The sequence below is a fragment of the Magnolia sinica genome, chromosome 18, assembly GCF_029962835.1.
Source record: "Magnolia sinica isolate HGM2019 chromosome 18, MsV1, whole genome shotgun sequence".
Taxonomy (NCBI): Eukaryota; Viridiplantae; Streptophyta; class Magnoliopsida; order Magnoliales; family Magnoliaceae; genus Magnolia; species Magnolia sinica.
The window spans coordinates 28,042,438-28,058,547 of NC_080590.1; the positions used below are offsets into that span (position 1 = coordinate 28,042,438).

The following is a 16,110-nucleotide window of genomic DNA, read 5'->3' on the forward strand; positions in this document are numbered from 1 at the left end:
AATATCTCAATGAAGTCAACACATTCTCTCTGAGCATATCCCTTCACTGCCAATCTTGCCTTGTACCTATCATATTTCTTCTTAAAGATCCACTTACACCCGATCTCTTTTCGATCGACCGAAAACTCCACCAGCTCCCACGTCTCATTCTTATATAGGGAGTCCATCTCATCATTCATCGTTGCTTTTCACTTTTCGTTATATGGCTCATCAAGAGCCTCCTTAAAAGTAGAGGGATTCCCCTCATTTGTAATGAAGGCAAATGCGACATTTAAGTCATCCTTGTATCTCGTCGATAACCTACGATTCCTTAGCGAATTCCTTCTCATAAGTGGCTACTCCATATGCTCTTGTACCCCTGCTTACGTCCCAGTATCCGCATGTGTCTTATTTCTGTCTAACTGAACGTTCATAACCAACTTTTTCGATTCCTTATGCTCATCCTTACAAAACAAGGATCCTTCGTCTAATTTGACGTTACGACTAAGGATGAAATTCCGTGTGACCCAGTCATATAGCCTGTACCACTTCACACCACCATCATAACCGACAAAAATGTACTTTTTAGCCCTTTGATCCAACTTATCTCTCTCAACTAACGGTACGTGAGAATAAGCATCACAACCAAATACACACGGTCCCGAGTAGTCTACATGCTGACCACTCCACACTTCCTTTGGAATTTTATAATCAACAGTCGTATAAAGGGATCGATTCACTAAGTAACAAATCATATTAATGACGTTAATTCACAATTCATTGCCCGACCCAGCATTACTGATTATGTATCGAGCCCTCTCCAAGAGAGTCTGATTCATCCGGTCAGCCATACAGTTCTGCTTTAGTGTGTAGCACACTATATTGTGCCCCACGATCCCTTCATACTTACAATACCAATTGAATTCCCCGGAAGTGAATCCTCCACCATTATCTGTCATCAATACTTTCACATTTCACCCTGACTTTTTTTCAACTATCACCTTCTACTATTTGAATTTGGTGAAAACATCGAATTTATTTTTCATAAATTAAATCCACACTTTTCTGAAATAATCATCAATAAACGTGACAAACAATAACAATCATTCACCAGAAACCCCGGGCATTGGCCTCCATACATTAGAATGCACATAATCTAGAACCCTCTTACAAATATATTTCTCAAACTTACAAGAGAATATTAACTGTTTATTATATATACAATATCCACATAGACTAAAATCAATGCTTTTAAAAATTGAAATTAGACATCAATCAGAAAGTACATTCATGCCTCACTCACTCATGTGGCCCGAGCGTACATGCCATATACGTGAATTCGTGGAATCTGCTACAAACGTTGCAGCTCTACCTGATGAAATACTCTCGAACAACTTGTAAAGGTTTACATTCCTATGTGCCTTTATGACTATGATTACCCCCTTTGAAACTTTAAGAATATGATCAAACCCAGTGAATTTACACCCTAGTGCCTTTAGTACTTGCAGATATATCAGACTCTTCCTCAAATCAAGAACACGTCTCACTTTAGTCAAGATACGCTCTATGTCATCAAACATCTTAATGCGCACCGATCCAACACCTACTACTTTATAAGCATTATCATTACCCATAAATATCTGGCCACCATCACACTCACTATAACTGGTGAACCAATTCCGATGATGATTCATGTGGTACGAAGACCCCATATCCAAAATCAATTTTTCATCGAAGTATCCGGATTTGGATGCGGTCAACACGTCACTACCATTTGCTTCCTCACTGGATTCCGCAGCGCTGGCTTCCCTTGAACTATCTGAATTCTTTTTTCTCGACTTAAGATTTTGAAAATCCTTCGTCATGTGCCCAGTTATGCCACAATTTCAGCACTCCAATTTGCCTTTACACATGCTCTTGGATTTAGACCTTGATCGTAAAGATTTACTATCCTGTTTAGAATTTCTCCCCCTTATAATCAATACATCTTAAAAGCACACACGTCACCATTTTTCTTTCTCATTGCCTTTGACTGAAAGGCTGAGATAACAATCTCAACGCTAATGGTTGTTCTACTGGTGCATAAAGAGTCTTTAAACGACTCATACGATACTAGAGGAGAGTTCAACAGTATATATGCCTAATCTTCATCCTTCATCATTTCCTTTACATCCAATGATTTGCAAATCAACTAATTAAAGTTACTAATATAAGCCTCAATGTTAGCCTCCTCTACCATCTTTAGATTAAATAAATGTAACTTCAAGTACAAACAATTCTCAAGAAATTTCTTCATATAGATATTCTCTAATTTCGAACATGTACTTGCTGGAGTTTTTCCTCATAACATTATAGAGAACCTCATCCATTAAACATAATTGAATAGAGGTTCTATCTTTCTTATTCATCTTATTCATTTCTTCTTATATCATAGATTCTGATTGCTTTTCAAGAAGAGCTTCGTTCAATCCTTGTTAAACTAGGATACCATTCATCTTAACTTTCCATAATTCAAAATTGTTTTTACCGATGTATTTTTCTACATCGAACTTTGGGTTGATGTCATTGATACCTTGCTTTCAGATTCGATATGCTTCTTAACGTTAGCTTTGATACCACTTGTTAAGAAAACACAAAAGCACACAAAGACAAATCAAGCAAAGTACGTGCATCACACAACCAAGTCCAAACAAGAACAATCTGAAGTTTATGTGAAAAAAACCTTTGCGAGATAAACCCACTACTCAAAACGACGAGTATGCACTATGAAAGCAGAAATTACAAGAGACTATGTGTTACCGATTCGAAAGGCGTAGAATCCACTTCACAAGCCTTATCTATGCCCTTGAAACCCTTAGGAACGAACTAAAAGGCCCTCTCTATACCCTAATCTTGATTACACCCAGTGTTCGAATTATCTCCGATATTATCAAAATATCTCCAATATTATCTTTATCTCCAGGTCAACAATGTCGATAACACTAGTACCGATACCGATACCGATAACGCTAGTAGTATCAGAAATTTCAGGTATTAGCAATGTATCGCTAATGTAATCACCAATATTTTCAACTATGTAAATTCCAGGTGTCGCTTATATTGTCAATGCATCAATATCGCCAATGTATCACCAATATTTTTTTACTATACAAATTCTAGGTAATACTTGTATCATAAGTGTATCGACGATATTTCAATAATATCGCCAACATATTGATATATCAAAATTTTGTTTATTAGAAAAAAATATATATTTTTCAATTTTTTTTCATGGACACATGGTTGTATTTAGTGTTCAATTTGTCGTTGATAATACTAATAATATCTTGGTAAATATGATGTGTTGTTAATATTTTGCAATATTGACGGATGTTTGAATGGAATGTTGGATGGTTAAATAGGCCAGATGGGATGATTAGACTGATTTCTTACAATAGCTCATGCTTTTAAGGCCCCATTAAATAAAAACTTGTTATATATACATTCTTTTTATAATTTTTTTATTTCTAAATATATAAATATGTACATTTTAGCATCCTCTGTTTGCAGTAATGGACACTCAACATCCTGTAATAAACACAATGATTATACTCACTCCCGATAAACTTTTGACTCACCATGAAATAATCAAATTTCTTATACTACTGCCTAGGCAATTGTTTCAGGTCGTACAACGACCTCTTCAACCTGAAAACCTTGTTCTCTGCTGCTTTTATTTTAAAACCTTCTGTTTGCTTAATATAAATCTGCTATTTTAATTTCCCATGCAAGAAGGTAATTTTCACATCCATTTGTTTCAGCTCGAAATCGTATTGGGCAACCAGCGCTAAAACGAATCTGATAAATACTTGCTTCACCACGGGCATAAATATCTCAATGAAGTCAACACATTCTCTCTGAGCATATCCCTTCACTGCCAATCTTGCCTTGTACCTATCATATTTCTTCTTAAAGATCCACTTACACCCGATCTCTTTTCGATCGACCGAAAGCTCCACCAGCTCCCACGTCTCATTCTTATATAGGGAGTCCATCTCATCATTCATCGTTGCTTTTCACTTTTCGTTATATGGCTCATCAAGAGCCTCCTTAAAAGTAGAGGGATTCCCCTCATTTGTAATGAAGGCAAATGCGACATTTAAGTCATCCTTGTATCTCGTCGATAACCTATGATTCCTTAGCGAATTCCTTCTCATAAGTGGCTACTCCATATGCTCTTGTACCCCTGCTTACGTCCCAGTATCCGCATGTGTCTTATTTCTGTCTAACTGAACATTCATAACCAACTTTTTCGATTCCTTATGCTCATCCTTACAAAACAAGGATCCTTCGTCTAATTTGACGTTACGACTAAGGATGAAATTCCGTGTGACCCAGTCATATAGTCTGTACCACTTCACACCACCATCATAACCGACAAAAATGTACTTTTTAGCCCTTTGATCCAACTTATCTCTCTCAACTAACGGTACGTGAGAATAAGCATCACAACTAAATACACACGGTCCCGAGTAGTCTACATGCTGACCACTCCACACTTCCTTTGGAATTTTATAATCAACAGTCATATAAAGGGATCGATTCACTAAGTAACAAATCATATTAATGACGTTAATTCACAATTCATTGCCCGACCCAGCATTACTGATTATGTATCGAGCCCTCTCCAAGAAAGTCTGATTCATCCGGTCAGCCATACAGTTCTGCTTTAGTGTGTAGCACACTATATTGTGCCCCACGATCCCTTCATACTTACAATACCAATTGAATTCCCCGGAAGTGAATCCTCTACCATTATCTGTCATCAATACTTTCACATTTCACCCTGACTTTTTTTCAACTATCACCTTCTACTATTTGAATTTGGTGAAAACATCGAATTTATTTTTCATAAATTAAATCCACACTTTTCTGAAATAATCATCAATAAACGTGACAAACAATGACAATCATTCACCAGAAACCCCGGGCATTGGCCTCCATACATTAGAATGCACATAATCTAGAACCCTCTTACAAATATATTTCTCAAACTTACAAGAGAATATTAACTGTTTATTATATATACAATATCCACATAGACTAAAATCAATGCTTTTAAAAATTGAAATTAGACATCAATCAGAAAGTACATTCACGCCTCACTCACTCATGTGGCCCGAGCGTACATGCCATATACGTGAATACGTGGAATCTGCTACAAACGTTGCAGCTCTACCTGATGAAATACTCTCGAACAACTTGTAAAGGTTTACATTCCTATGTGCCTTTATGACTATGATTACCCCCTTTGAAACTTTAAGAATACGATCAAACCCAGTGAATTTACACCCTAGTGCCTTTAGTACTTGCAGATATATCAAACTCTTCCTCAAATCAAGAACACGTCTCACTTTAGTCAAGATACGCTCTATGTCATCAAACATCTTAATGCGCACCGATCCAACACCTACTACTTTATAAGCATTATCATTACCCATAAATATCTGGCCACCATCACACTCACTATAACTGGTGAACCAATTCCGATGATGATTCATGTGGTACGAAGACCCCATATCCAAAATCAATTTTTCATCGAAGTATCCGGATTTGGATGCGGTCAACACGTCACTACCATTTGCTTCCTCACTGGATTCCGCAGCGCTGGCTTCCCTTGAACTATCTGAATTCTTTTTTCTCGACTTAAGATTCTGAAAATCCTTCGTCATGTGCCCAGTCATGCCACAATTTCAGCACTCCAATTTGCCTTTACACATGCTCTTGGATTTAGACCTTGATCGTAAAGATTTACTATCCTGTTTAGAATTTCTCCCCCTTATAATCAATACATCTTAAAAGCACACACGTCACCATTTTTCTTTCTCATTGCCTTTGACTGAAAGGCTGAGATAACAATCTCAACGCTAATAGTTGTTCTACTGGTGCATAAAGAGTCTTTAAACGACTCATACGATACTAGAGGAGAGTTCAACAGTATATATGCCTAATCTTCATCCTTCATCATTTCCTTTACATCCAATGATTTGCAAATCAACTAATTAAAGTTACTAATATAAGCCTCAATGTTAGCCTCCTCTACCATCTTTAGATTAAATAAATGTAACTTCAAGTACAAACAATTCTCAAGAAATTTCTTCACATAGATATTCTCTAATTTCGAACATGTACTTGCTGGAGTTTTTCCTCATAACATTATAGAGAACCTCATCCATTAAACATAATTGAATAGAGGTTCTATCTTTCTTATTCATCTTATTCATTTCTTCTTATATCATAGATTCTGATTGCTTTTCAAGAAGAGCTTCGTTCAATCCTTGTTAAACTAGGATACCATTCATCTTAACTTTTCATAATTCAAAATTATTTTTACCGATGTATTTTTCTACATCGAACTTTGGGTTGATGTCATTGATACCTTGCTTTCAGATTCGATATGCTTCTCAACGTTAGCTTTGATACCACTTGTTAAGAAAACACAAAAGCACACAAAGACAAATCAAGCAAAGTACGTGCATCACACAACCAAGTCCAAACAAGAACAATCTGAAGTTTATGTGAAAAAAAAAAAAAAAAAAAAACCTTTGCGAGAAAAACCCACTACACAAAACGACGAGTATGCACTATGAAAGCAGAAATTACAAGAGACAAAGTGTTACCGATTCGAAAGGCGTAGAATCCACTTCACAAGCCTTATCTATGCCCTTGAAACCCTTAGGAACGAACTAAAAAACCCTCTCTATACCTTAATTCCAATTACACCAAATATATATACTATCACAACCGGAATAAGAAATAAATCATGCACTTACGCAATTTTATGCACACCTTTGATAGGACTTTCGATGCCATCGACGACCCTCAATTTCATCGAACTTAATTCGAAAACATTGAGTAGCAACACTAAAACGTTCCAGCAACTAATATGGAATTCAACGGATTTTCTCGATAGAATCAAGCATCTGTCAATGGCATTGAATGGTTTGTCGATGACATCAACAGACGTTGTTATTATCAGATTTAAAACATTAACAATAATTCATGTGTACAAAATAACAAGGTTTTAATTTCAACCCACTGGACAACAATTTACACTCGAGCTAGTGAAACCTTCCTTTTTATCATAAGTGCACAGCATCTAACACTTACAATAGGTTGGGTTATAAATGAGGATCACCTTGATCAAAAATCAGCCCCATCCACTCATCAGGTGGGCCATACCATATAATCGAGTTCTAACCATTGATCAATAAACAAAATACTAGGGTGATGCATGACTGATTTTTGCACAAGTAATCCTGATGAAACTATTGGACAGGTTGAATGTCGCACACGCATAAAAGATTACAAGATATTGGATGAGTGGCCAGTTACTTGCAGTCCAACGGTTAGATTTAAACCTCCAAAAGATAGTTACCCTTTTGTACATCTTATAAAAAATGAGTTTAAATCAACTTTTATTCAGGTCAGTGAATCACACCACCTGCTCATTTTAGGGACAGCCTTAAGTTTGATTTTACTAAAATTAGTGGCAATATTAGATTAGCGGTCAACAAATCATGGACATGTACCTTGTCCGGACTCTTGATTGGGTCCCGCTTTCCTGGTTATGTTAGCATGCAATTAGAGGTGTACACGAACCCAGCTAGCTCACTCGACTCGACCCGAAAAAGCTCAATTTGACTTGGTTCAAAGCTGAGTTCGAGCCGAGTTGAGCTGATTTTTTAAGCTCAAAAATGAGTTCAAGCCGAGTTCGAGCTGGCCCCAGCCCCAGCCCGACTCGACTCGGATCGAACCCAGGTCGAATGGAATTCGAATCAGTTCGGTGATCCGGTTACTTTGATATTAATGTTGCTCACCAAGTGTTTGATGAAATGACTCAAAGAAGTGTGGCTGCTGGCAAGGAAGGTATGTATATGAAACCAACACTCTTTTTTTCTTGATTTATATGTTGCTTAGAAAGTGTTTGATAAAATACCTTTAAATCCACTGTTGTTGTCTCCAATACAGTGAGATTTTAAAGGTGCAGTCCAGGTGTTTGTGAAAATGCTGAAATGGCGAACTCGGCTTGATCTTGGCTCAAACTTGGCTCGAACTGGCCCAAACTACTAACCAAACCGAGCCGAGCTGAACAGTTAGGCTCGAGGACCAAGCTGAGCAGAGTTCGAGTTGAGGTCAGCTAGTTTCCAAGCAGCTCGACTCGATGTACACCCTACATGCAATAGGTGTATCGAAACAGGCGTTGGCTTGCTTGTTTAGGCCCCCAACGACCGGCTGAGGTTAGCCCGATCCCTACCAATTTAATACCTATGGGACTAAAGTTAAGATCAGCCCATGAAAGATAGCCTAGCAATACCAATGGACAGGATCGAGGCTGGATTTTGAAACGTCAGCCTGTTTTACATTTTTGTTTTGCTGGTCACAGGCCCAGCCCATTACCAGCCTTTAATGATCGATGAAAAAGGGCATGGACTGAAGCTCAGGTGTCTGGGTCTTTAAAATCAGATGTTGTAACTTTTAAGAACAATGCCGAAATCAGGCCCGGTAATGAATGCCTGTCGCTGTCAATGGGCCGGGCTTGGACATTGCAAAACAAACTTTGAATAGGCCCATCCTAAAACAGGTCAAAATTCATGGAATGGGCAGGAGCTTTGAGTGGCCACTGTGATGTATGGGTCTTATCCACACTGTTCATCCATTTTTTCATATCATTTTAGGATATATGCCAAAAAATGAGGCAGATCCAAAAAGATGTAGACTACACAATGGGTATTAAACTCTTATCGTTGAAAAATTCTTGGGGCCACAGAAGTTTTGGATGCAGCTGATATTTGTGTTTTCTCTTCATCCATTCTATTTAACTTTATGAATAGGTTGGATGGCAAAGAAACATCACGATGGGCCCTAAAAAACTTTCAACGGTGAGAATCATTATCACCGATGCTTCCTATGGTGTGGTAGACTTGAGTCTTGGATCTATCTAAATTTTAGTACCATATCATAAAATGATACGGAAAAATGGATGGACGGTGTGGATAAAAACCATACGTCTCGGTGGCCACTCAAAGCTCCTGTCTGTTCCCAGATAGAGACTGGCACGGTAAGACGCAATCCGCGTTCCTGACAGCGGATTGCCCCGCCCGTCCCCAACAAGGAACGGGCAGATCTTTACGGGGGGCTACCCTGAACTATCTGTTTATCCACGTCGTCCATCCCTTCTTTCGTATCATTTTAAGGTATCGGCCCAAAAATTAGGGGGATCCAATGCTCAAGTGGACCACACCAAATAGTAAGCTCGAGCTGCATTAAATGCAAGAGTCATCTCGAGTTGACTTCTAGCATGCTCACAATCACGCACGTACGATTCCAAGCAACTCATATCTCGACACGTGGGGCCCTCTAGAACGTGCACAGAAGAACTGCATCCCTTAATAAATGGGCCAAAAACCCATACTCGGAGTGTCCCTGTGCGTCCACCAAATGGCATGTTATACGCGCATCTCACACGCATCCTGCAAGTCATCGCCTCAAGATTGGCTTCGCGCGAATGCCCTCCCACTTTACAAACACATTCCAGAAAGAGAACTAAATACAAATTAATAAAACAACCATTTTAAAATTTAAAAAAAAAAAAAAAACCAAACCCTAATAGTCCGGCGCCGCCTACGGAATACGCATACGTGCTTATCGCGTGAAGGCGTACACGGCCGTAGAAATATACGTCAAGATGCCCGTAGTGACGAGTATGAGGAGGGCTGCGACCGCCTGTACTGAAGATCGGCTCTTGCACGACAGCATCCCCAACCTTATCTGAATCACGTTCACCATCGAGAGCATCAAAAAGAGGCATCCCATCACGGACCCGACCGCAGATCCGAGCATCCCAAACCTCAGCACCGTCAGATTGATGTGGGCCCGGAACGCCTCGTCCACATCCTTGCTGTTCAGCAGATTAATGGCTAATTTCAAACCCTGGGCCACCAGGCTCGAGAAGAGGAAGAAGCTGAAGGAGACGACCTCAAAGACGAGTAGCTTCTTCGCCACGTCAGGCCCCGCATCGCAGATGGAATTCTCGAGGCTCCTCTGGTTAGGCGTTGTCAGCGAAAGGCCCACGAAGACGGCGATCGTGAAGAGGGAATTGACGTTCACCAGACCATCCAGGGCGGTGACGTGGACGCGCGTCGTCCCTCCGATGGAGTCCTTTGGGTAGTCTTCAGATCTGAAAGAAAAAATGATGATCAGAGAGAGATAGAAAGGAAAGGATTAGAGAGATGACAGGGGAAAGCTGGGACTTACTCTCCTTCCATGCCCTTGACTGAACGGTTGTGATTTGTTGCGATGAAGGAAAGAGGGCAACAGGAGGAATCGATGATGGGAAAGGCGAGAAGGGAAGTGGGCTTAAGAGGAGGAGGTTTCTTTGTAGAATTTATATTCGGGTAGCTTTTGACTGTACACGTGGTTACTTTCTCTGGTGATCGCACTTTTAATCTGGTGGGCCACTTTGTGGATAGGGTACATAGTCGGAGAAGATAAATGATTGGATGAATATAACCATCTTCGTGTTGGGAGTTTTGTTGGTTGAACTTGGACCGTTGAATAACCGTATCTTTGAGCCACTGATCAGATGTGTGCTACAGTCCAATGATCATGATTTCGGAGATGCTGTCCGTCCATCTGGTGGTGGACCACCGGAACGATGATCAGACATCTTTGCCATGTGTATGTTGACTTGAGGAAGGAGCTATATACGACTTCTAATATGCATTTCGGCACCCGTCCACTTAAATTGCTTGGAATTTACAAAAACCTGCCCACTTAGTATAGAATTTACATTCGAGTGCTTTTATAAAATGGTTTTCAATAAGATAGTAAGATACCCTATTAATTTTACAAAATCCTAGATATTCAATATAGAATTTACATTCGGATAAATTTTTCTAGAAAAGTTTTCAATAGAGCTGAATCGACTGGACTCAAAAGCTCGATTCGACTCGGTTCGAACTAAGTTCGAGCTAAATTGAGCTGATTTTTTTACCTAGAAACAATTTCAAACCAAGTTCGAGCTTGCCTAAGCTCGACTCGACTCGAATCGAACCCCAACTTGAATCGAACTCAAATTGAACCAATTTGGTGACTAGGTTATTTTGATATTGATGTTGCTCAAGCAAGTGTGTAACGTCCTGAATTTTTAAAAATCCTTTAAAAAAAAATTTATGTAATTAACTTATATTATCATTTACTGACCATTAGCACTCAATGTTAGTTTATACACGGGTGGTACCAGTAAAAAACCACACAAGTCCGATTAATCAACCGTAACAAGCCAACGAATCCGCCCGATCACTAGAACATCAAGTTTAGCCCCATGATTTACTCACATAGGGCCCAAATCTATAACAACATTGTCCTTCATTGGTGTCAATTCGGTGACGATTGAAGGTAAGTATTGAGTTATGTTTGTAGGTTTATGTCACGCCCCAAACTCAGAAAACGGGCTCACAAAATTTCCGATCGCCGAATCCGGTGCCGACAGCCTCCGTAGTACCCCATTCTCGGCTCTCAGCGCCCATACGCCAGATTCCGATCCTGGGATCCTACAAGGAGGATTTTCAGTATGAAATTTTTTTTTGTAATGGAGCATAACCACAAGCATAACCAAGCCACAAAACAACAACACCACATATCCACTATAACAAAAACTTTAAATACAAAGCGTATGAAAGGGAAATACAATATAATGAAAGTAAAAGAAACTCCAGAAGCTCGGCTGCACGCTCCAAGCTCAACGCTGCTGCAACCTAACGCCACCTGCACGCATCTATCGTGCATAAGCTTATAGAAAGCTTAGAGGGTGGTGAAAGTGTGTGTAAGGCGAGTGCTAAGTGTATAATATCAGAGTAATGCGGAAATATGCGGTAAGTCCATGAATACTATCAGCTATATCAAAGCTATGCGATGCGAGGCCTATGTAGCCAAATGTCATATGCAAGATGCAAAGCAAGCGTGCCAGTACTCATTCAGTACAGTGCCTCTCTGGATATCACCGGGTCTAATACACCTCACACCGACTGCCTCCTCCTAGCCGCACAACCAAGCAAGTGGAAGAGACCACACTATCCGCCCGACGTAGTCTACCAACATCTACCCGGCTCGTCGATAACGGACTCATTTGCGAGTTGGTCAAACTCAGTCTAGCTTATAGCCCTCTCACTCGGGCGGATAAGGCTATACCCCCTTCTAACCGACCACGACACAGTGGGAGACGTGGCCTACTAGTATTTGACACTCGGGCACTCATGTATCCACTAGGTCTAGACATTGGAGCAACTCCTGGTACCAAAAAGGTTCTGGGACTTTCACCCAAGGACATCTTAAGTGCCCACAATGCTAGAGTCAATATTTCTGGTATCCGATACGACCATCCACGATGTGCCTGTGGAGGCCATGACCTTAATGTCGCTAGGGCGTGTAGTGATCAAGTCACACATATGCGAGATGCATGAGTCACACTGTATAATCATGCAGCAATTTAGCGCGTATCGTGCAATCATGTGGGGCACTCCGTCTCATAAGGAGTCCCATAAATGTCTCAGCCCAATGGCTTATGCTATGATCAAACATTCCTCATCTCAAGCATACATATGATGCGTATGGGCATGAATCATGAAAGTGCACTAAGCATGTTATAAAGTAATGAATTATCAACAAGTATGGGCCTATCAATGGGCCTTAAGGAGAGTTACAATGCGGACATTTAACCAACATTATCCTTGCAACGTGGACGTCAAACCAACATTACTCCCAAGGCAAGGCCGGCCATAAAATATCATTACCCAAACCATAAGGAATCACTTATTGCAATGGGCCTATATACGTCTTATTAGGCCTCGACCCATAGGCCTTAGTACGTCAAATGGGCCGCCTCATAAGGGCCTTATATAAATCAAGTGGGCCGCATCAATGGGCCTTATGTACATTGCAATGGGCCATGTCCCATGGGCCTTTGAAAACATCACAATGGGCCTTGTAACATGGGCCTTATGTACATCAAAGTGGTCCTCAACAACGGCCTTGTGCACATCAAGATGGGCCTCAACAACGGGCCATAAATATGGGCCACAAATACATCAAGATGGCCTAATCACATGGGCCTAATGCATGCCAAATGGGCCTCATCATATGGGCCCTAGATATATACCAAGGTGAGCCTCAATGGACGGCTATAAGTAAATCAAGATGTGCCCCAAACATATGCCAAGGTGGGGTCCTTTTGAACTACAGATCTATCTTGGACGGCTATAAGTAAATCAAGATGTGCCCCAAACATATACCAAGGTGGGGTCCTTTTGAACTACAGATCTATCTTGGACGGCTATAAGTAAATCAAGATGTGCCCCAAACATATGCCAAGGTGGGGTCCTTTTGAACTACAGATCTATCTTATTTTTAGTCTCAAGCCTTAAAAGGGGCTTTCAAAATGATTGGACAGCTTGGATGTAGCACATGCATCATGGTGGGGGTCCACATGAAGGCCCACCATTAAGTATATTAAAAATATAATATATACAATATATATAATATATATAAAATGTAATATACACACACACGCACGCACGCACACACACACATGGAGCAGCTGCAGGGGGGGGGTCCCACTGTCCAGGGTGGACAGTGGACGGTGCCCATGAAACACACACGTCCCTGTGGGCTCCAACCGTCCACTGCCTGTGGACGGTACCAATAAAACACATGCATCATTGTGGGTCCCATGTGGGGCCCACCATAATGCTTATATGGCATCCAATCTGTCCATAAGGTCACTCAGACGTAGATGAAGAGTAAAAACAAATTTCAGCTTGATCCAAAAACTTCCGTGGACCCAAAAAGGGTTTCAATGGTAGAATTCAATTCACACTGTTTCCTATAATGTGGGCTACCTGAGCGTCAGATCGACCGGATTTTCGAGGAGATCATAGTGCAAGGAGGGGCTCACCCAATGGACGGTTTGGATATTAAAAATACATCATGGTGGGGCCCACGGATGGAGCCGTGGGTCTGTTGTGTCCGCCCGTCCGCCAGCAGCAGCAGCAGGCGCTGCCTGCGTCTTTGACAGCAGCAGCGTCTGCTGCATGCATTATATTTTTTTATTTTTTTTTGGAAACACTAAATGTCGTGGTTTTTCATATATGGGGCCCGCATCAGTGGAATCTGACCCTGCCATTGGGTCCCATGGCTTAATACAAGGCAAATGAGCCCAATATTGAATATATTTTGATGGATAAAAATAATAGTGATTTTTCAACGGCAACCATCACAATTTCTCATACTATGGCCCACCAGATACTCGGATCAGCTTCATTTTTTTGGTCCAACGCCTAAAATGAACTCGAGAATAGAATGAACGGCATGGATTGAACACTTACATCAAGGTGAGGCCTACATGAATGGCACACCCAATAAGCTTTGGAAAAGCTAATATTTGTGTTTTCAATTAACGTCCAGGGACGTCCCTGGACGTTTGGACGTAACACGTGCATTGGGGTGGGCCCTGCTTAGGCGGGCCATCACATGGTGGGGTGGTGTGGATTACATACACATGTAAGATGGGCCTCACCCACAAATGGATTGGGTCCAAATCATGCTTCATGGTGGGGTCCATTCGGGTGGGCCATATGGCCATTCCATCATACATAAAATGCATACATAACAAGAGAGGGAGAGAGAGAGAGAGGAAGAGAGAGGGACACGTGTGATGGAGGGACCCCGGCACTATGGGCCCTCCGTTTCAAGCATCCAATTGTACATCAAGTAGGTCCCATTGCATGCGGGCCCATTAAATTGAAAATCAACGGTGGAGATCCTTTCTCCACCAAAATAGACGGTCTAGATGACCCTATGCATGCAAGGAAGATAAACATCATGATGGGGTCCATGAAGAATGGCCCCATCATGGAATGATCATGAGCATCAAGGTGGGCCATCGGCTACACCTAGTGGTCCAAAGTGAGATCTATACCATTGATTCGGTGGGCCTCACTTTGCCCATCATAAAACATGAAAAATCTAGTCTAATAAGCACCCATCGGTCGATCTTCTCGGTCCGTTGGAATGCCGGTCTCCTTGAGATTCACTTCAACGGTAGAAGATGAAAAATGAAAGGCTAGGATGGAAGGTTTGGGATGGGAAAGTGGGCCACCAAAATCACATTTCTCTCACATGGAGAAGCTTGGACGTGACCTCACTTGGTTGCTTGGAATTGAGTTGAGAAATGAGAGAGAGAGAGAGGGAGATGGGATGTAAAGAGAGAGAGTGATGGATGTGAGTGATGGGTGAGGTGATGTGTACTTGACTAGCATGGGTGTGTAAGAGAGAGGGTGAGAAAGGGTTGACTTTGGAGAGAGAAAGCATGGGTTGCTTGTACTTGACATGAGGTAATGGATGGGATTGATTGATGGGATTGATTTGACATATTGTAGAGATTCTCTTGGGATTGCAAATGCGCGGCGTTTTCTTCGAAATAAACGCCGGCTCACATCTACCTGCCAGGGTATCGGATCGGTACAAGAGACGCGGCGTTGGAACCGCGACGACGGTGCGGTCGCAATGGTACAAGTTTTAAATTAACCCGACTCAAATCTACAACATACGACTTAGGGTCGATCGCAACGTCGATTATACGTCACAGGTTGCTGAAATTCGACATGAAGGATCGCGGGAGCTTGCCTAAGCTCGACTCGACTCAAATCGAACCCCAACTTGAATCGAACTCAAATTGAACCAATTTGGTGACTAGGTTATTTTGATATTGATGTTGCTCAAGCAAGCGTGTAACGTCCTGGATTTTCAAAAATCCTTTTAAAATTTTTTTTATGTAATTAACTTATATTATCACTTACTGACCATTAGCACTCAATGTTAGTTTATACACGGGTAGTACCAGTAAAGAACCGCACAAGTTCGATTAATCAACCGTAGGAAGCCAACGAATCCACCCGATCACTGGAACATCAAGTTTAGCCCCATGATTGACTCACATAGGGCCCAAATCTAACCAACCCGTCGCTAACTAATCAAGACAATCACAACTAAATTAAAGATCTAACCGAAGCCAAGTCAGATAAGGCCCGGATC

The 16,110-nt window shown here is 41.1% G+C and overlaps 1 protein-coding gene across 1 annotated transcript; it reads right to left on the minus strand.

Annotated features, from left to right (window-relative positions):
- Window positions 1-9,550: 9,550 nt before the first annotated feature.
- Window positions 9,551-10,395, minus strand: LOC131233519 (uncharacterized). Its single transcript, XM_058230262.1, has 2 exons — window positions 10,276-10,395; window positions 9,551-10,198 (listed from the first exon to the last, which is right to left on the minus strand). Exons 1-2 carry the CDS (start codon window positions 10,284-10,286, stop codon window positions 9,664-9,666), a joined length of 546 nt encoding a protein of 181 aa, XP_058086245.1. The 5' UTR covers window positions 10,287-10,395; the 3' UTR covers window positions 9,551-9,663.
- Between the last annotated feature and the right edge of the window lie 5,715 nt (window positions 10,396-16,110).